This window comes from Oncorhynchus mykiss, chromosome 10 (genome assembly GCF_057628025.1).
Source record: "Oncorhynchus mykiss isolate SJ-2025 chromosome 10, ASM5762802v1, whole genome shotgun sequence".
NCBI lineage: Eukaryota > Metazoa > Chordata > Actinopteri > Salmoniformes > Salmonidae > Oncorhynchus > Oncorhynchus mykiss.
Genome location: NC_143031.1, coordinates 44183814 through 44206203, shown reverse-complemented (window position 1 = coordinate 44206203; position 22390 = coordinate 44183814). Strand labels below are relative to the sequence as shown.

The 22390-nt window shown below is 41.5% G+C and overlaps 3 protein-coding genes across 5 annotated transcripts in view; 1 reads left to right on the top strand and 2 right to left on the bottom strand.

Annotated features, from left to right (window-relative positions):
• The first annotated feature begins 2089 nt into the window (after positions 1-2089).
• Positions 2090-6180, top strand: LOC110533973 (protein phosphatase 1 regulatory subunit 14B). Its single transcript, XM_021618569.3, has 4 exons — positions 2090-2626; positions 4011-4094; positions 4300-4332; positions 4550-6180. The coding sequence occupies exons 1-4, from the start codon at positions 2432-2434 to the stop codon at positions 4634-4636; spliced, it is 399 nt and encodes a 132-aa protein (XP_021474244.1). The 5' UTR covers positions 2090-2431; the 3' UTR covers positions 4637-6180.
• A 248-nt stretch (positions 6181-6428) lies between these two features.
• fkbp2 (FK506 binding protein 2) lies at positions 6429-10744 on the bottom strand. The gene is given in 6 exon segments (NM_001165227.1): positions 6429-7015; positions 7144-7179; positions 7381-7427; positions 7639-7751; positions 7922-8079; positions 10700-10744. Coding segments are annotated over 5 exon segments (414 nt in total). The 5' UTR covers positions 8078-8079; positions 10700-10744; the 3' UTR covers positions 6429-6953.
• A 7896-nt stretch (positions 10745-18640) lies between these two features.
• Positions 18641-22390, bottom strand: part of LOC110533971 (pyruvate carboxylase, mitochondrial) — a 96580-nt gene continuing 92830 nt past the window's right edge. For all 3 annotated transcript variants that reach the window (XM_036990381.2, XM_036990382.2, XM_036990383.2), the window contains 3 exons: positions 20809-21057; positions 20523-20663; positions 18641-20348 (listed from right to left, as the gene is read on the bottom strand). In XM_036990381.2, the coding sequence (XP_036846276.1) occupies positions 20097-20348; positions 20523-20663; positions 20809-21057 (642 nt within the window). In that variant the 3' untranslated portion in view covers positions 18641-20096. The remainder of the gene's footprint in view (positions 20349-20522; positions 20664-20808; positions 21058-22390) is intronic.

The window sequence follows — 22390 nt, the reverse complement described above, 5'->3', positions numbered from 1 at the left end:
AAGCCATGCAATCGCCATAGACAAACATTGGCAGTAGAATGGTCTTACTGAAGAGCTCAGTGACTTTCAACGTGGCACCATCATTGGACTCTGGAGCAGTGGAAACACGTTCTCTGGAGTGATGAATCACGCTTCACCATCTGGCAGTCCGACAGACTAATCTGGGTTTGGCGGATGCTACCTGCCCGAATACACAGTGCCAACTGTAAAGTTTGGTGGAGGAGGAATAATGGTCTGGGGATGTTTTTCATCATTTGGGCTAGGCCCCTTAGTTCCAGTAAAGGGAAATCTTAACGCTATAGCATACAATTACATTCTAGACGATTCTGTGCTTCCAACTTTGTGGCAACAGTTTGGGGAAGGCCCTTTCCTGTTTCAGCATGACCAATTACCCCCGTTCACAAAGCGAGCTCCATACAGAAACGGTTTGTCAAGATCGGTGTGGAAAAACTTGACTGGCCTGCTTAGAGCCCTGACCTCAACCCCATTAAACACTTTTGGGATTAATTGTAACGCTGACTGCGAGGCCAACCTCACTAATGCTCTTGTGGCTGAATGGAAGCAAGTCCCCGCAGCAAGATTTCAACATCTAGTGGAAAGCCTTTCCCATAAGAGTGGAGGCTGATATAGCAGCAAAGGGGGGACCAACTCCATATTAATGCCCATGATTTTGGAATGAGATGTTTGATGAGCAGGTGTCCACATACTTAGGTCATGTAGTGTCACAGTAGCAGCCCTTGAACAGTAAGGCACCACAGCTCCTTACGCTTGTCAGATTGTTGGGAACGAAATGTATATTCTGCTTAGAGAGTAAATGTTTGTCTGGCTTTTTGGGACAAGAGTGAAAAGAGAAAAGCTAAAAGCCTTTCTGTCCTGGTAGATTTACTCTCAATCGCCTTCCACCAACTTAAGGAAGAGTTAATAGAGTCAAAGAAGTTTATTTTTAATTTTTACACTTTGCTACATTTTGCTGATTAACTTTTAAACAACTGAGCCACTCCTGTGAACACCTCATGTATTTTGTATAGGCTTTTCATAGGACAGTGCAATCTTCACTTCACAAAGATTATTCACATCAAATGGGTAGGGAGGAGGAGGGTTTCCCAAACTGCACTGGGTGCACGTGGTGGGGGCTGGGGGGGACCCAGCCCTAGAGAACCATGCAGCTCTGGGATCACTGATACAAAAGGCCACTGAGCCAATGACACGCTGCATTAAGAGGAGGGATGAAGGGATGAGGCACACTCAAACTCTGAACCCCCCCCAGACTGCAATAAACTTACAGGTTCTGCTCAGGCACATTCTCAGCTAGGATACTGTCTGTAGGCTCCACTGTCAAGCATGAGCCTGGCTGGAGAGAAGAGATGAAATCTTAACGCTCAACACAGCAGGTGTGCCTTGACCAGACTGTATCTCAGTAATCTTTCGAGCATGTTTTATTGATATGGCATGATGACAGAGGACATGGCTTGGAACCACATTTACAAAGAAGTGTTTTAATCTTATCCAACACTACACAGTTGACCAAAGCCTATGCAGATGAGGTTTTGCTTCCCAGGAAGATAGGATTAATGGTTGCCTTCTGCCCCCTGGTGGTAAAATCTGCTTTTTCCACAGTTGGCATTCTCATTTATAATGTATTGTCTGTCTTCTTTATTAATTTGACACTGGAATTGTTAATTATCCTGTATTTTTATTTTATTTTTATGCAAGTATCAAGGTATATCCAATGCATTAAATTTGGATTTTGTCGGCTATAGCCCTTTAAACTCCATCCAGTCTGCATGTTGCAATTATTATGTTTTAATCTCGGAGGGAATTACAAACCACTGTTCAGTTACAGGCCTATATGTCATTCATATTGCGTGGATTATCCATGAAAAGGTGGGGTAAAGGTGCATAGTCATTGACATTTGGTACTTGGGATAGTCCAAAATAGAAATATGGGGTATGGGAGTCTGCAACAATGAATTATATAACAGTTATTAAAATGTGTTTTATCTATACGAATTTTGTAGGATACACTGTACAATGAAATGCACAAAGTATTTAACTTGGTGTGTAACGACGTGTTAGAATGTACCAAGTTACAAGGCCTAAAACCGGATTTGGACTGTGCAACTACCTTGCCTACACGGGTATAGGACTGTACATCTGAAGGAGGGTGAATGCTCAGTATCCTCAAAATGCTTACTTATTTTTCACCAGCCTGTAATCTTTTGTCATCGATAATTGCATATTAGTGTGAAGCATTTGCGTGAATATTCTAGCCTGCGTTATTTTAATGAGTAGTTCAGTAATTGGTGCAATACCATGCAAATTCGGTCAGAGAGAACAATAGCGTCACCCGGTATTTAAACTGCAGATAAGAAAGACCAAATAACTCCATCTAAAATCGAACCAGTCTTATCTAGACGGACATAGGAGGACTATGGCAACATTAACAAGCCAGGACTCAACCGCTCAAGCGCGGGTTTATTTCCAAACGCCTCCCGGTACCGAGGACACAGAAGTCGTCCAGAAGCAAGGGCGGGTAACCGTGAAATACGATAGAAAAGAGCTGAGGAAGCGACTCAATTTGGAGGAGTGGATAATTGAGCAGTTAACGGATTTATATGACTGTGAGGTAAGCAATGACACATTCTATGATTCATTGTGTACTCCATGTTTTGTTGTTGTACAACATTCAATGATCTCTACTTTGATTGGGGTTTATGTATGCTATAGAATTGCAGTAATATTAAAACCTAGGGCAATACAATAATTCAATAATATAACAAATATGAGTAGGAATTACAGACAAAATGTAGGGTGTGGCCACATCATTGAAATACTGTACTGAACAATTGAAGAGATGAGGTATCTGCCCAATTAGTGATGGACAGAATGTGCTGTTCCAATAAAAGGTGTGCATCATTCATTCATTGATAAGTAGGCCTTGGCACAGAGCACTATGGCCACCGTACCTGCAAAGCTGTTACAGTACAGCCTCTACTCTGTAGGATTATGGTACATGCCCACTTTAACGTTACATAATGGAAATGCCTGGTTGTCTTTAACAAAGGAAATATACATGACTATGGATAGATATCCCACCCCCCTCTGCTGATCCATGGAAATGCAGGAGGCACATACTGCGTGACATGTTTGTGATGTGTTCAACAAGTATGACTTAATCCCGTTCATTTAAAGACCCCTGTAAACAACCGTTTTGGGGGGGGGGGGGGGGGGCAACACCCCTCAGACCACTGGAGAGATATAGGTGTTTTGACATGGTTAACGTGTGAACTATTCACATAAAAGGGTCCCAGTAGCACCTATGCATAAGATAAGTTAGTGGGAACCAAGTGGTCAACATTGTAGACTGAGTAGTAACATAGAGCACCTGCACATGACACATTATTGACCATTACCTATGTCAAATGGTCCTCAAAGAGACCATCTGGGCAGGTAAAGAGCTAATTGGACTAATCATGACCCTGGCAGGAGCAGTGGGTGGCATATGGTGGGAGATATTGTAATTTATCAGCCTTTGATTTAGGCAACAGACTCTGGGCCTCAGGCTTGTGCCAGAGTATGGGGTCTTGCAACTACTCCTTGACCTCGTGAATAAGCTACTGTGCTGTAGATTATAGTTAGTTAAACATCAATACAATGAACTGGAAACCAGATTGTATTTCTATAGTGATGGCTTCTCCTACTGTCATGTTCAATTGAGTAGACAGCAAAGCAGTGGTCAGGAAGTCACTGCATTGTTTTCAGTACACACCACATAGGGAGGTTCAGCACATCCTGTTGTGTTAAGCAGAGGGGGGAAGCCAGGGACATTGGGGACCTGTGGAGGATGGTCAGGGGGTGAGACTGTGGTGCAGGAATATTTAGTTTGATCCTAAGCCTGTCTGATCTAATCACCACTGTTTTTTCCTCCTGTCCCCTCCCTCTCTGTTGTTTTCTAAATTTTCTCTGCTTTTCTGTCTATCACCATCACTCTCTCCCTTTGCCTCTCGCAGGAGGAGGAGATTCCAGAGTTGGAGATTGACGTGGATGAGCTGTTGGATATGCCCACTGATGGAGACCGGGCCTCCAGGGTCAAGGTGACCATTAAACCTTAATCATTGCTGACTACACATCTGTTATTGTCCTTTTCTATTGAAGGATTGAATCCGAACTTGAGGCTGATCGCAATTCTCCCGTTGATATCGTTACATGATTTACGCAGAAGTTACCCACATGGATCTGAAGTTAGGATCTGGCCTTGAATGGGGTTCATTTCCTCTTTCACTTCCTATTGTTTTGCAGGTTTTGCTGGTTGACTGTTACAAACCTACAGATGTAAGTTCGAAATTCTATCAGTTAATTCTCTGCTACTGTTCAGCTTTTGTATACGCCCGGCATTGGGTCAACTGATCCACTGAAACAATAACTGTCTGAAATCAACTTCCCATACATTGTTTTGACCAGGTTTCTAGAAACACAATGTAATACAGTAACATGCATAAAAACAATTGTTCAGTGTCTCACAAAATGTCCCATTGTTCATTTACTGCAGGCCTTTGTCACGGCTCTCCTAGAGAAGGTTAGAGGTCTGCAGAAACTCAGCACTCCGCCCAAAAAGAATGAAAAATCTCCCCCTTAGCCTCAGAACGACCCCAACCTATTACAACTCAGTTCTACACAGGGACACCCAGCTAGAATCCCTCAGCACCTAGAATCCCTCGGAGTCGGCAGGATTGATAGAGGGAAGAGGATCGACCAATCACTTACTGTCTCTTTCTTTGTTTAAACAACTTCTTGTCGATATATAATCATGTTATACATTAACAGTAGTAAGTGATGAGTGTTATAACACAATAATAAAGTATAGCATTGATAAACAGATTTGTTGACACGGAGGAAGAACATGCTAACGTTTAACTTGAGCTATACAAGTCACAAGCAGAGCATGACAAGTACACAAACCTAATGATAGCTTATAGAGACATTATACAGTCAAACAAATCTAACTTGTTGATTCATCAACTTACATTACTGTATGTATAATGACAGCTTGAAATAGTGAACTGTCACTGGTTGGTATTAGTTCGAACCATGTCATTTTTACAATGCCATTTTAACGACGAGATTTATAGATCAAGCAAAGTGTTACCGAGAATGGTTTATGTGGGATACGGTAGTTAAGTCTGTGTAATGATTTCAAGCCGAGCACACTCAACTGTCAAATCGTTTTTTTTTGAGGTAGCACGAAGGGCTATTTAACATTTTACACTGGACTAATTGGAGTGTGATCATTATACTTTGTGTTATACGTTTGACATGAGCAAGTGTGGACAGTATTCAAATACAAACACCAGCATGTCACACATGGGTTCCTGTAATGACATCAGTAGCCTACGGGTTTTCATGGCGCAAATACTGTTATTTCATTTAAAGAGTAGTGCATGACTGACTCTATAAAACACAGGAAAACATGGCCAAATAATGGTTAGGCCCCATTGAAATTCATTACATGAACGACCACAACAGTAAATGCTTCTGATCCCTACCATAACATATGGTTCAACCGTTTCCCCCTCCATATCCTCCAGCCTGGTGCCTAAGACTGGGAGGGGTGGGGGGGGGTCTGTTTCTCTCAGACCTGATCTGAGAGTGTAGACAGGCCTTTGCTTTGTATAGCTTTTTATTTGTTTCTCAAACCAAATATACCTATATCATTAACCACTGCAAAAAGGGATTGGAAAGGCCTTAGAATACAACAGCGATGATTGTATTGACTATTGTGGCTGAAGCGATGTCTTTTGAGATGTATGACAGTTGGCCCTGGAGTGTAGCCATGTACAATATTCTGGTTTCCATTGTATACCAGAAGGTTCCTTGATAGGTCAATCAACCTTGAATACCATGACTATCATAACCATCTGTATACCTTACCAACTTTGCTCCTTATTCTTTTGGACCCCATTGTGATGTTATCTTGGGCAGACTTTTAACTACCATATTCAGTGTACCACCTTGAATACTGAATCAAACCACAAACTGAGTATCTGCTGGAGGTCGGGACTGTATTATCTGTGGTGTGTGTGTTCAAAATGATTGCAAGACTGTAGTCATGTAATGTAGCAATACTTACTGGTGCGGTTGGCCAATTTGTTACATTTGTATTAAAATTCAATGTTTTACCTACTCAGACTTTTGTGTGCACTTCAGATGTTACTGTAAGGGGGGGGGGCAGGTAGCCGAGCGGTTGAGAGCGTTGGGCCAGTAACCGAAAGGCCGTTGTTTTGAATCCATGAGCCGACTAAGTGAAAACTGTCGACGTAAAAGGCACTTAACCCTAATTGGTCCTGTAAGTTGTTCTGGATAAGAGAGTCTGCTAAATGTAAAAGGTACTGTAGCTAGATATCTGCCGGGGGAAAAAAGTCACACTTTCAAAATCCAAATCTTTAATCTTTTACTGAAACAAGACCATTGGTCAAGTCTTGTATACCAATGTAGTGAAATTGGAAATCTGTTACAAATAAATCCTTTCAATAGAGCCCAAAAACCTACTGAATAGTGCACCATCGCTTATCTTGTGCTACCATATAGCATGTGTGTTATATGCCCTGTTCTCTCAGCATGATATACGTACCCTGTAGGTTTCACTTATCAGGCTGGTAAATTACTCCAGAATGAGAATGATGATACATTTAAGTCAAAGAGCAAGAGCTGGTCATGGCATAACGTTCAGGAAAACATAACACAGGAATGAGGTAAGGGGCAACTGAATGCTGAACTAAAAATGGTGACATTTTTAAGGCATTGGATTCACCAGAGAGTACCAGTTACATATGATGTTAGTTATAGTTGAATAGTATGTATATTATGCAGGTTCTTCAATGGCTTATAAGTGGTAGAGCACACTGACTTAAAACCAGCACTAACAGGCCGCTGATGTTGCTTGAAGTTAACGTTCACTATAAATCAGACCTCCTCTCGATGCTGAGCAGTTCAACTTCAAAAATGAGAGTGGCACCACCTGTTGGAGAGACGTGGTAGTTACGAGAACAAAGAGAGAAGAAAGCGCTTCACAATGAAGACATGATTACCTCAGAGGCTGACTTGTAGAGAAAGCCCGTGGGAGATGTAGAGAAATATCTGAAATACCTGGGATCTTAGGAGGCGCTCCTCTGTCTCCATATCCTACAAAAGGAATAATATAAATGGAGAATTCAGAACAGTGGCTGGCAATATGGACCTCAAGGTTTAGGGCCTTTTATCTTTCATGATAATTGATTGGGTTTATATAATCTACGTGGATAATGCATGCTAGATTTAGTCATCAGTATAGGAAATATATAGGTGACCATTGGAACAGTGTGAAGTATCAGTGTGCAACCTCACCAAGCTCAGAGGGGATGACCAGTTTCCTCTTCTCTCCCTCACACATTCTAATGAGAGTAAGTGGGATTGGTGAATTAAGAACTTCACATGCAAGAGTCAAAAATCAATTTGTTGTTACAGCTTATATCCAAAAGCACATAATTCTATAGTTTTTACACTGTCTGCAAATGTAATACCTTCACAAGTCATCCAGTCACATGCATGAGCACACAAGTCCATAGGGGCAAAGAAAAAATGTCAATAAAATCAGGCACCAACCCGAGCAGGCCCTGGTCCCAGCCTTTGATGACTTGTCCGGTTCCCAGAGTAAATGTGAAGGGCTGGTTCCTTGGAATGCTGCTGTCAAACTCTGTTCCATCCTCCAGCTTTCCCTGCAAACAAACACAGTTATTGACTAAACACACTGTCATTTGTTCAAACGAGTCAATTTCTGGATCTCCATTATATTGGGATGACATTAATTGAATGAGCATTAGATGGAAATAGATATATTGCTTTTCATTCAATGTCCAAAAGCAGACGCATCCTCCTTATTACTCACAGTGTAGTGCATGTTCAGCACATCCCCTTTACGGGACTTGATGGGGCAATTGTCAACTCTTTTCTTGATGCCAATTTGGAGCTTCTTTTTGTCGCCACCGCGAACTGCCGGGGCCAAGGACAACAGAGTGACCACAAACAGCAGACACAGCCTCATATCTGGGGAACACGTGAAAGACTTAATGGACGACAAAAGTAAGCACAAATCTCATAGGTCGCGTTCCCCTAGCCTTGTTCGGAACATCCTGATCTCGTAAGCTTCCATTGTTTCGCTGTATCCGTGTAGCGAAACAAAATGTAAGCTTGCGATATCAGGATGGTTCATACGAGGCTAACATTACCCTGCTCAGACCTTCCCTGCATCAACCAATGGTTGCGTGCCACGTCAAACTGTGCCGTCGGGCATCAGACTGCTATAATGGTGCTTTCAAGACTGGGAACTTGGAGAAAAAATAAAACTAGGTCAAATCATGAGCCAGTGATCTTCTGGTCAGAAAGTCAGAGCTCTATAAAGATGCCAGAGTTTCCGTCATGGAATTCCGAGTTCAAAACCGTTTTTTCTAGTTATAATTTCCTAGTTATTTTGAGCGAGGCGTAACATGTGGGTCACGTATGGAACGCAGTTTGGGTCTTTGCTTGTCAAAAAGGATGCACGTCAAATAACATTATTTGATGCGTCAAATATCACAGTTCTATTATATAATGTGTGTTCTGAATTTGCACGTGTAAGCCAGGCGCCACCACTGCTATCAGTAGCCCTGTCAAAGCGGCACAAAAAAGTCTGCAAACAAGCAAACACCAGCCACGAACAATGTGTTTACAATACCGCGTTGGTAATAAAGCTTTACTTGTTCGACCGCAACTTCTGGGGTACCTAGCTAGCACCAATACAACCAACCTGAAAACAATGATCAGTAAAACCTGCAGTCATTTTCATTATTCTTAGCAATGATTTAGGACTCATTGTGAGTAAGTATTAGCTAGGTAGCCACTTGTTTGTCGCCTATTCAAATTGAACTTCAGTTCATGAAAATAAATAGCCAGCCCGCTACTTAACCCTGTTGCCCAAAGGTAACGTTATTAGCAGCCAGCTAGCTTCATCTGGCTGGTTGAAGCTAGCCACAATAAGGATTAGGCACAATGGTGGAATTTGCGGTTTGCCTTCAAAATAAAAGTACCTCTTTGAAAGTGATGCAGAAGGTTACAATTGGTGGAATCATGCCATATTTAGACTAGATAATGTTAAGCAAGGTTGGAATGTGAAGCAATGAAATGGGGTATCAGTCTACTTGGTGACACCCACAGAACACAACTGTGAAGAGTTTATGCAAATTTTAGTGGTGTAGCTCTTATCACGTGACTGTGTGAAATCACCTCCTCAGTCAGCCTATTGTGTGTATTGACATTCATATTGCACTGTACAGATTTACCTAAGTATTGGTGATCAACAAAATTAGGTATCAGTCTACTCAATACCCAAGATTTTTTTTCTCCCAACGTCCTCCTCAGAGTTATCAGACTCCAAAACATCCAAGCAGTATTGTTTTTCCTCTGGAATAGTGTTCAATACACATAGGTTGACAATAAATGTGGCTCAATTCACAGTTGTTTCAGAGTCCCGCAATGTTCTATGGGTATCACTGAGTAGACTGATACCCCATGTCATTGATCCACAATCCATAGGTAAGGCTGTACAGTGAAATAAGTATGCCTCCAATGCAATTCTAAAGTATAATATATCCAGTGTGATTTCAACATATTTTTGTCAAATTAACAAATTGTCTTTTGTTGATTTTAAATAACATTCCAACCTTAGATGGGTCTGACCACCATTAAACAAATAAGAACTGTCCTATAAATTAGGGTTATTTTAGATCATGTTAGCTAGCCATCTATAGCTAGGGAAACAGATTATGTCGTTTTGTACAGTTTTTGGGGAAGAACATTTTTGCATCTGTGAGCTAGCCAGCTTTTTTTATGAACAGTACTGTAGGTGCGCGAGACAACTTTGCCAGCATCATAGCATACGTATCGATGAATCGTTGTGACAAATGAAATACTAGTGATAGTGTAATCACAGTGTAATAACTACGTAAAAAAAATGTATGAATAGGTTAAATTATTATGTGACATGCAGTCATATTCTGGTCCTAACACGTCACATAGTGTGATTTGACATGTATATTTTTTGACACGCAATGACCCAAACGGCGTTCCATAGTCACGTCCCCTACTCAGACGTTGTGTGCTTAGACCAATGGGTGCCTAACACCCAATCGACAGTGTCATCGACTGACAGATTTCTAGAATATGTGGTTCGTTGATACATACATATCCATGCGTTGTAAGATCTGGCAGGTGTTTCTAGACCTCCAACTTTACGAGAAGATCACGTCATGATTTGACGTTTTTTTTTCTCGATACCTCTGTTGTCTTGAAAGTACCATAGGATTGTTACACTTCATCATCAATGGGCACATGCTTATAGCAATAATACAATGGAAGCTTTTTGATAGGCCTATAGCTCCAACAAGTTGGACAAGTTGTATTACTTGTCATTATCAAAACACAAAAATCTTTAATACAGCAAACTATGGCCCACAATTGTGCCGAGTTAACAGATAAGTTAGCAAGATAACTAGCTAACGTTATCGGTTGTGGCAATTGCTTTAGCTACCCTAATACATGTATTTAGCCATGCGTTTCGCTCATAAATATTCCTAACCAATTTCAGATCAAAAAGCTAGTTACGTATCAGTAATGTCTCCAAGAAGCTTACCCGCGTTTTAACGGAATTACACAAAGAAGATAGTCGGTGTGCTTCAAAAATTTCGGAAGAGGAAATGGAACGATTGAAAGGAATGTCGCGATATGTCTACGCATTGATTTTCTCTCCTGCTATTGGTTCGTTCTCATAGAGCCTGCTGGCAGAGAAAATAGTAGATTCTGAACGTTCCCCCAGGTGGTGCCAAAGTGCCGTTAAAGTTGGAATGGAAAGCAGACTGCCACATATATTGTATCTACAGTGTATTAATAAAGACAGGTACCCAAATGAATGATCATTTCACACACACACTTCTCGCACACGCAAACACCAACACAGGCAATGTAGCTATGCAGGAATGTTTATGATCTAAAGCAACATATTGATTGAAAGTCCTCTTGCACACTTTTCCCCTTAGAGATGAGCCCTCAGTTACACTGTAATTACTGCATTCGTTTCCAATAAGGTTTTCCATTAGGGTTCATATGACTCAGACGTGTGTGAGAGAAAGAGAGAGAGAGAAGAGAGCAAGAGATGAAAGGAACAGAGAGGTGAAGAAACCATTATAAAAGGTTGTTGTTGCCATGCATACCAAAGATATACAGCCTGCCTCATTCTCTCTTCCTACATTCTGACTCCATTCCTCCTCTTGTTACCAACGTACTGTCTTTGCGTTAGTCTCCTCCTCTCGCTTCTCAATGATTTCTTATGTCTATGATTACTTATTAGCAAATAAAGACATTAGGCTTCCTATATGAGCACTGAAGAAGAACTGACTGATTAAACATATTTGATATATTGTATATGCATGTCCACACTGCCATTCTTAATGTGCAGCAGATTGCTTTCATTAAGAAAAGACAGTTTGTGGATAGCCTCACCGATACTTTAAATCAAATTAGCCCTCTCCACCACCAAAACAAATACAGTCCTCCCTTAGATATAATCAGAAAATCCATGTTTTGACTGTGGGCTATTAGCATTATTAATATTGTTGTGTATGTGGCCTCCTTTTTTTGCATGAGAGCAGAGAACTGACATGAGAGATGAGCATTTAATAGACTTGGCTTCGGGCTTCCCCCAGGGGAATCCATTAAGTAACGTCTTCATTTCTAAATCAGAGGGATGAAAGGGGTAATATCCAGGAAACAGACATACCTCTGTTGTAAACACAGACTTATTGAACTATGTTTAATGCTGTCACAGAGTATTGTACGGCACAGTGGCAAGACAAATCCCATCAAAACAGGTCAAGCAATATGACAGCTGCAAGTATCCCACAGACCACGGATTACAGTGCTCTTGTAAAGTATTCAGACCCCTTGACTTAGCATCCCGGAGTAGCCTCTTCACTGTTGACGTTGAGACTGGTGTTTTGCGGGGACAATTTAATGAAGCTACCAGTTGAGGACTTGTGAGGCGTCTGTTTCTCAAACTAGACACTCCAATGTACTTGTCCTCTTGCTCAGTTGTGCACCGGGGCCTCCCATTCCTATTTCTATTCTGTTTAGAGCCAGTTTGCGCTGTTCTGTAAACGGAGTAGTACACAAGATCTTCAGTTCCTTGGCAATTTCTCGCATGGAATAGCCTTCATTTCTCAGAACAAGACTAGATTGACGAGTTTCAGAAGAAGGTACTTTGTTTCTGGCCATTATGAGCCTGTAATCAAACCTACAAATGCTGATGCTCCAGATACTCAACTAGTCTAAAGAAGGCCAGTTTTATTGCTTCTTTAATCATACAACAGTTTTCAGCTGTGCTAACATAATTGCAAAAGTGTTTTCTAATGATCAATTAGCCTTTTAAAATGATAAACTTGGATTAGCTAACACAACGTACCATTGGAACACAGGAGTAATGGTTGCTGATAATGGGCCTCTGTATGTCTATGTAGATATTCCATTTTAAAAATCTGCCGTTTCCAGCTACAATAGTCATTTACAACGTTAACAATGTCTACACAGTATTTCTGATCAATTTGATGTTATATAAAAAAAGGGCTTTTCTTTAAAAAACAAGGACATTTACAAGTAACCCCAAACTTTTGAACGGTAGTATTATATATATATATATATATATATATAACCATTGATTATATATCCATTGATTATTGAAGAATATAATTTATAAATACCTCATGAGCTTTAGTCCAACTGTCATAATCCATGAGAACCCAAAATATAAGCTTGTTTTTCTCCAATGTTTGTAAACAATGTAAATGTAAACAAACGCGGTGTAGCCTCAGAACATGGTCAAAACAATCATTTTGATATCATGGATGGTCAATCCTTGCATCCATAGCTCTGTCTATTAATCTGAGAGGGGTTACATTTCTCCAGGCCCATCCCTCAGCTTTTTACCAAAACAGAGGCAGGGCGAACGTTTGGTTGTTGTTTGATCTGTGGAGTGCCCTTTAAACAGCTGCATATTATCAAGATATCAAAGTGTCACCAACAAAAAGGTAAACAATAGGCCTATAGGAAATGCAGCATATGGCATTCATTTTTCACATGTAAATAGCTCAAAGCATGCCATTCGATGAGCGCAGGACATCTACAGCATGTCGGTGTCACAGGAAGGCCAAGAAGATCGAGGACCTCAGTCCCCCGAGCCAAGGCCTGTTCACCCTGCTACCATTTAGCAGGCAGAGATGGTAAAAGTGCATCAAAGCTGTTTGAGAGACTGAAAAACAGCTTCTATCTCCAGGTCATCAGACTGTTAAACAGTTATCACTAGCCGGCCTCCGCCTGGTACCCTGCCTTGTACCTTAGTCACCGTCACAAGCCGGCTTCCACCCCATACTCTACCCTGCACTTTAAAGACTGCTACCCTATGTAGATTGAACACTGGTCACTTGAATTTTTTTTACATCATGTTTATTGTTCTGAAATAGTTTATGTAGTTAGAAACAGGTACGATTAGCATTCTTGCAACATCATTCTGTTGAAATGTAATTTGATCTCGGACATTATGCAAATTGATATCTCACTTTATATGTATAGTGGGGCAAAAAAATATTTAGTCAGCCACCAATTGTGCAAGTTCTCCCACTTAAAAAATATGAGAGGCCTGTAATTTTCATCATAGGTACACTTCAACTATGACAGACAAAATGAGAAAAAAAATCCAGAAAATCACATTGTAGGATTTTTTAACGAATTTATTTGCAAATTATGGTGGAAAATAGATAGACACCTGTCCACAACCTCAAACAGTCACACTCCAAACTCCACTATGGCCAAGACCAAAGAGCTGTCAAAGGACACCAGAAACAAAATTGTAGACCTGCACCAGGCTGGGAAGACTGAATCTGCAATAGGTAAGCAGCTTGGTTTGAAGAAATCAACTGTGGAAGCAATTATTAGGAAATGAAAGACATACAAGACCACTGATAATCTTCCTTGATCTGGGGCTCCACGCAAGATCTCACCCCGTGGGGTCAAAATGATCACAAGAACGGTGAGCAAAAATCCCAGAACCACACGGGGGGACCTAGTGAATGACCTGCAGAGAGTTGGGACCAAAGTAACAAAGCCTACCATCAGCAAGGGCATTGAAGATGAAACGTGGCTGGGTCTTTCAGCATGACAATGATCCCAAACACACCGCCCGGGCAACGAAGGAGTAGCTTCGTAAGAAGCATTTCAAGGTCCTGGAGTGGCCTAGCCAGTCTCCAGATCTCAACCCCATAGAAAATCTTTGGAGGGAGTTGAAAGTCCGTGTTGCCCAGCAACAGCCCCAAAACATCAGTGCTCTAGAGGAGATCTGCATGGAGGAATGGGCCAAAATACCAGCAACAGTGTGTGAAAACCTTGTGAAGACTTACAGAAAACGTTTGACCTCTGTCATTGCCAACAAAGGGTATATAACAAAGTAGTGAGATAAACTTTTGTTATTGACCAAATACTTATTTTCCACCATAATTTGCAAATAAATTAATTTAAAAATCCTACAATGTGGTTTTCTGGATTTTTTTTCTCATTTTGTCTGTAATAGTTGAAGTGTACCTATTTAGTACTTGACCTCATTCTGTGGGAAGACAACCCTTCACTGTGTCCTTCCCCGCCAGTGTCCTGTCACACTGGTAGTGTACACTAGCCCACGGTTAGCCCCATTGTCACAGCAAGCTCACACGCTACTAATTAGCACAAACTAAGGGGATAACGACCAAACAAAACAGAAAAGAGAGGACCACCTATATCATAGTAGCTTTGTTACTTGGACAGAGAGCCCGAGCCGCACCTATATAAATGAATTCTGTCGCTGAGATGTTCTGCAAAAGTGGCTGCTGCACCGTTTACTTGTGGGAGGATGGCAGAGTGAGCCAAGCTAACAGAGAGGAGCCAGGGGGAGAAGGAGCAGACTGAAAGATGAGATGTCAGATACATTAGGACTGAATGGGAGGAAGGTGGTGGGGGCACTGGATCAAACATCTATGACAGACTGCAACAAAGGCATATTTCTAATATCGAAGAAGCACCAACTCTCATGATGAGGTATAATTATCTGGGGTTAACTCCCTCCTCAAAAATATAACATTTGAAACACATCCATTTAGCATGCACTTTGCAACCCATCTACATCTAAGCGAGCAATAAGGACTCCGTGCCTCTTCTGTCTAGTCATTCAGCCTCCTACATCGCCTCAGTCCCTCAGTCCCTCCACATCAAACCATCACATGGTCATGTTCAGCACCCACAGGTATCCTGGTGCAGACGGAGCCATCAATCAACGCCTGCAAACGACACCACCACTTCTCCAAAGGAGCATATGGCAGCTCTCAGGCCCATCATCCATCACTGCAGTAATATAATATAATAGTACGCTACTCAGTTTTGAAACTGAGGCTGTGTAAACGCGTGGATTTGAGGCTTCAGAAAAGATGAAGTATAACCGGGTGTAACTATTGACTCAATGTCAACATCACGAGTTGTCCTCATTTCCATCAATTTGGATCCATTAAGAGATTACTCTATTAGCAATCAATCGATATGCTCCATTTGAGGTGGCAGGTAGCCTAGTGGTTAGAGCATTTGGCCAGTAACCGAAAAGTTGCCAGATCAAATCCCTGAGCTGACAAGGTAGAAATCTGTCGTTCTTCCCCTGAACAAGGCAGTTAACCCACTGTTCCTAAGCAGTCATTGTAAATAAGAATTTGTTCTTAACTGACTTGCCTAGTTAAAATAAAACATTTGGGCTGTTCCTGTACGTTTCCATTAGTGGGGGCATTATCAACTATCAATCACCTGTTCTTTTCCCCCCTATCATTGAATCTGCAAATGAATTATACCTGTCGACTCACAAATGGTCACAATTATTGAATCGTTTTCATAGGTGATTATTTGTCTGCCATGTTGATTATTTCACGCTACTCTTACTTGAACTGAGCCTCACACTGTAGGTTTCAGATGCACCATTACACACAAGCTCGATTATCAAAACATTCAAATGACAAAGAGCGAGGCAAACTGTGTTGTGTATGACCTTTTAATTTCTTTCAAAGTTGTCACATTGAAAAGAACATGGTTACACTGAATTAGTGTTTGCATATCTTAAAACGGATGTTATCAAAACAGACAAAAATGCCATGGAAGGATGAGATAACAAATGCCACATAAATCCACATCCCCAGAAAGAGACTAGAATACAAATGACATTTGCTATTCCATATAAAACGGTAGCAACGGTAACGCTTACAAACACAGGTAACTGCCAAAATAAGGAACTCTCTGGAGTAAAATGAGGGATACAAAGTAGACACCGAGGTGTGGTTCTGGAGTAAAATGAGGGATACAAAGTAGACACCGAGGTGTGGTTCTGGAGTAAAATGAGGGATACAAAGTAGACACCGAGGTGTGGTTCTGGAGTAAAATGAGGGATACAAAGTAGACACCGAGGTGTGGTTCTGGAGTAAAATGAGGGATACAAAGTAGACACCGAGGTGTGGTTCTGGAGTAAAATGAGGGATACAAAGTAGACACCGAGGTGTGGTTCTGGAGTAAAATGAGGGATACAAAGTAGACACCGAGGTGTGGTTCTGGAATAAAATGAGGGATACAAAGTAGACACCGAGGTGTGGTTCTGGAGTAAAATGAGGGATACAAAGTAAACACCGAGGTGTGGTTCTGGAGTAAAATGAGGGATACAAAGTAGACACCGAGGTGTGGTTCTGGAGTAAAATGAGGGATACAAAGTAGACACCGAGGTGTGGTTCTGGAGTAAAATGAGGGACACAAAGTAGACACCGAGGTGTGGTTCTTGAGTTAATTAAGCAATTAACATTCCATCATGCTTAGGGTCATGTATATAAATGCTGGGCAGGTCATTATTTTGGCTACCATGGCTATGACACATAGGGTGAATCCACTGGTGACTGAACGGTTTGAGGAGCATGAAAACAACGTAAACCATGTGCCATGGCCGTCTCAGTCACCAGATCTCAACCCAATTGAACACTTCTGGGAGATACCGCAACAGTGCCTGAGACAGCGTTTTCCACCACCATCAACAAAACACCAAATGATGGCATTTTCACCATGGAAGAATGGTGTCACATTCTTCCAAAAGAGTTCCAGAAACGTGTAGAATGTATACCAAGGCACATTAAAGCTGTTCTGGCTCATGGTGGCCCAACACCCTATTAAGACACTATGTTAGTGTCTCCGTATTTGGTCAGTTACCTGTACATCTGCGTATAAAGCTCACTAATATTTGTTTTTCTTATATATACAGTGCCTTGCGAAAGTATTCGGCCCCCTTGAACTTTGCAACCTTTTGCCACATTTCAGGCTTCAAACATAAAGATATAAAACTGTATTTTTTTGTGAAGAATCAACAACAAGTGGGACACAATCATGAAGTCTGCACAAATCTGGCCTTTATGGAAGAGTGGCAAGAAGAAAGCCATTTCTTAAAGATATCCATAAAAAGTGTCGTTTAAAGTTTGCCACAAGCCACCTGGGAGACACAACAAACATGTGGAAGAAGGTGCTCTGGTCAGATGAAACCAAAATTGAACTTTTTGGCAACAATGCAAAACGTTATGTTTGGCGTAAAAGCAACACAGCTGAACACACCATCCCCACTGTCAAACATGGTGGTGGCAGCATCATGGTTTGGGCCTGCTTTTCTTCAGCAGGGACAGGGAAGATGGTTAAAATTGATGGGAAGATGGATGGAGCCAAATACAGGACCATTCTGGAAGAAAACCTGATGGAGTCTGCAAAAGACCTGAGACTGGGACGGAGATTTGTCTTCCAACAAGACAATGATCCAACACATAAAGCAAAATCTACAATGGGATGGTTCAAAAATAAACATATCCAGGTGTTAGAATGGCCAAGTCAAAGTCCAGACCTGAATCCAATCGAGAATCTGTGGAAAGGACTGAAAACTGCTGTTCACAAATGCTCTCCATCCAACCTCACTGAGCTCGAGCTGTTTTGCAAGGAGGAATGGGAAAAAAATTCAGTCTCTCGATGTGCAAAACTGATAGACACATACCCCAAGCGACTTACAGCTGTAATCGCAGCAAAAGGTGGCGCTACAAAGTATTAACTTAAGGGGGCTGAATAATTTTGCACGCCCAATTTTTCAGTTTTTGATTTGTTAAAAAAGTTTTAAATATCCAATAAATGTCATTCCACTTCATGATTGTGTCCCACTTGCTGTTGATTCTTCACAAAAAAATACAGTTTTATATCTTTATGTTTGCAGCCTGAAATGTGGCAAAAGGTCGCAAAGTTCAAGGGGGCCGAATACTTTCCCAAGGCACTGTATATATATTTCCCTTAGAAAATATTTGATGCATGTCGCTAGTAAGTTTCCAGGATAAATTGTTGTATTAGTAGGCTTAAGGTCTTATGTTTCACATACAGGCGTTATAAGAGTCTAAGAAACATTGGATTAATGGTTTGATACAACAACGGTTTTATGAAACAAGTCTAAGAGACAAGAAAATTAGTACTTTTTTTTATTTTACTCATGCCTTAGCAGATCTTTTACGCGTCAAAAAAAAGATCTTAAATCAATAACATTTCACAATTCCCTTTGCACTGCAAATACTGCATTACATAACCAATGTTCATGGTCATCAACACACTCACCACAGATGTGAACGGTCACACTAAGTGATTACCATGACAGTTGTGACAGAATGAGAATCTGTAAACATTTAACATCCGTCAAGAGCACTCAGGAATTGCCCAGCATGTACTGTAAGGTCATGCCATACACAGCAGTAACATTAAAATATAGCCTACCATTTACTCTCCACACAAAAAAATAAAAAAAATAAAAAAATTGGCCCCAATTATTTTGTCATAGTTTTCAGGTTTACAATTGGGGGAGGGAGAGGGCGGACAGATGGGCGAAAAAAACAACAACAAACCCCTTAGTAATCTACTATCACAGATAGAGCACATGAAAACTACCCCCTACAACCTGTAAATCTAACCAGAGTCCAGTCTGTCCCAATGAGTACCAGAACTAAATATGTCCAATTGAGTATGATTCATTTCTATGTTTAGAATTCACAGCGAGTTGACAAAATATCAATATCAAGAATATTTGCATTCATGTACATAGCAAAGCAATTGGTCAAAATAATGGTATTTTAGGTTCCATATCGAAAAAGAACAGTTTTGGTCAACTGAGTCACTTATGCTTCAATAAGGAATTTTACAGTAAAAGCTTGTTTAATTTTAAAACGGGTTGGGAAAAATGTGTGATAGTAACGCAATGAGTGAACACATGTATTGAAAGTAGATGCTTAAAACATCTTTACTCAGTCAACGTAGTGAGATGGAGGCTGGAAAGAACACTTGTTATGGTTGAACATCTATATTATCACATTTACATTAACTTTCATTTTTATATTTAAACATATCAAATGATCAAAATCAGGCTGGGTGATGCTCGTACAGGGATGGCCCAAAATGTTCTGTGGAATTTAAAACATGGTAAGCCAAGATTTTACATTGCATTAATTACCTGAATTGTCAACTGCTTATCAATTGCTTTCTACTTATTAATGAAATCATTTTTTCATACGCATAGCCTCAGCAATTTCACTCTTCCTGAACGCGTTCGAGAATGACGTTCATTGATGTTAATACGAAATCTTACAGATTAGTCAAGATTAATGGTTACTGATTGTACTTTTCGGTTTCTAAAGTGAGTGGATTACCACATATATCACACAAGTGCAAACATCATAGGAAGCTCTCCAACAAGAAAACAAACTAAATGTTAATTGATTACAATCATACTATATATATATTTTACAGAATTTAAAAAATATATCTGTCTTTTCTACAGTTGGACTTGTACTTTAGCATGTGTGACTTGAAGCGCTAAGGTTGTGCTAAGGTTGTGCTATGGTTAATGGCTCCTGCTGGTGGTCTTTCCTGTCCTACTCGGTGATCTCCAGGATGAGGTCGTCTCCCTCCAGGCTGCTGTCGGCATTGACGTAAATCTTGACCACGGTGCCGGAGAGTGGAGAGTTGACCACTGTCTCCATCTTCATGGCGCTGAGCACACACAGAGGCTGGCCCTTCTCCACCATCTGGCCCTGCTTCACCTTCACCTCCACCACCTTCCCAGGCATGGGCGCCCCCACCTGGCCACGCACGTCCTTCAGCGCCTTGGGGTGGAAGTGCATCTCCTGGGTGGGTGGGAGAGTACACTTGGTGAGTTTGCAGGAGCACCACGTGTCTATTGAGATATTGGTGTGGATATGATATGCAACTATTTTGCGGGAATAGATTGAACTTGTTACGCGTTTTAAGAATTGAATGCAACATTGTGTTGAGAGCTAATGTGAATGTATGTACTGTACCTTCATGGCCACTGTATCCTTGACCAGGACAGATCTGAGCGCTCCATTCAGCTCAAAGAACACCTCCCTCTGGCCAGCCTTGTTGAGGTCTCCCAGGGCCAGGGCTTTGATGTGGAGGGTCTTCCCTCGCTCCAACTCCACCTGACAGACACAGGGACAAACAGAAAGTGTGATCAGAGGAAAACAGAACAGTGGCAAATATATTGCAATCAGTAAGTTCATTTCAAATTAATCACACTTCACATCCACTTGAAGAATATGAATGAAAACAAATGGTGAGAGTGACCTCGAACTCCTCAGCAATCTTGGGTCCATCGAGGAACAGGCGTGTGTTGAGGCAGTCCACGGGGCCAAACTGATGGGTGAACTCCTTGAACTCCTGGAACACCTTGGGGTACATGGCTGCTGACATCACATCCTCGGGAGTAATGTCATCTCCGTGTGTCTCTCGCAGCTGTTTCTCTAGGGCCTGGAAGTCCATGGAGGGCAGAGAGGCACCAGGGCGGCCCTCCACCCGTGGCATATTCTTCAGCACCTGGGGGCAGAGGTTAGAAGTCAGCCACTAACAGGCCAAAGGGAGCTAGAATGACAGGGAGTCAGAGTTATTATAATTATAAGAAAGAGTTTAGACCGGTTTAGCTTTTTCAGATCAAAGCAAGCCCTTGAAAATATAACGCAGTGTTTGAACATTACAAGCAAACATGAGTGGATATAATGGCGCCGGACGGGAGGACTGACGTTTCACGGGCTCCTAACCAACTGTGTTATTTTGTTTGTTTTTTCGCATTGTTTGTAACTCATTTTGTACATAATGTTTCTGCTACCGTCTCTTATGACCGAAAATAGCTTCTGGACATCAGAACAGCGATTACTCACCTCAAACTGAATGAAGATTTTTTCTTTAATGAGTCCGAGGCAAAGCATATACAATACTGCTTTGTCAAGACAAGGCCCACATCCCAGTCATCAGCGTGAAGAAAAGATGGAGGATAAAGGGGGAGGAGGGCGAGGTTCCTTGTAAGAATTCGCTGACGAGTAGGTAAACCACCACTTCCCTCCTTATTAGGCAACGTGCAATCATTGAAAAACAAACTGGACAATCTACGATTAAGACTATCCTACCAATGGGACATTAAAAAGTAATACCTTATGTTTCAGAGACGTGGCTGAACTGACGACATGGATAACAGAGCTGGCTGGCTTCTCTGTGCATCGGCAGGACATTGCAGCTACGTCTGGTAAAACGAGGGGGAGGTGTGTGTCTATTTGTCAATAACTCCTGGTGTGCCATGTCTAATATTAAAGAAGTCTCAATGTATTGCTCGCCTGAGGTAGAATACCTCATGATAAGCTGTATACCACACTATCCACCAAGAGAGTTCTATATTATTCGTAGCCGACTATTTACCACCACAAACCGATGCTGGCACTAAGACGGCACTCAACGAGCTCAATAAGGCCGTAAGCAAACAAGAAAATGCTCATCCAGAAGCAGCGCTCCTAGTGGCCGGGGACTTTAATGCAGGGAAACTTAAATCTGTTTTTACCTCATTTCTACCAGCATGTCACATGTGCAACCAGAGGAAAATAAACCCGAGACAACCTTTACTCCACATACAGAGGCGTAGAAAGCTCTCCCTCATCCTCCATTTGGCAAATCGGACCATAATTCTATCCTCCTGAATCCTGCTTACAAGCAAAAACTATAGCAGGAAGTACCAGTGACTCGCTCAACACGGAAGTGGTCAGATGATGCGGATGCTACAGGACTGTTTTGCTAGCACATATGGAATATGATCCCGGAATTCATCCAATGGCATTGAGGAGAATACCACCAGCAGTCACCGGCTTACTCAAAAAGTGCACCG

Coding starts and splice junctions, on each gene's coding strand:
- LOC110533973 (XM_021618569.3), top strand. CDS start 2,432: ATGGCAACATTAACAAGCCAGGACTCAACCGCTCAAGCGCGGGTTTAT. Junction 4,095..4,299: donor ACCGGGCCTCCAGGGTCAAG/GTGACCATTAAA, acceptor ATTGTTTTGCAG/GTTTTGCTGGTTGACTGTTA. Junction 4,333..4,549: donor ACTGTTACAAACCTACAGAT/GTAAGTTCGAAA, acceptor CATTTACTGCAG/GCCTTTGTCACGGCTCTCCT.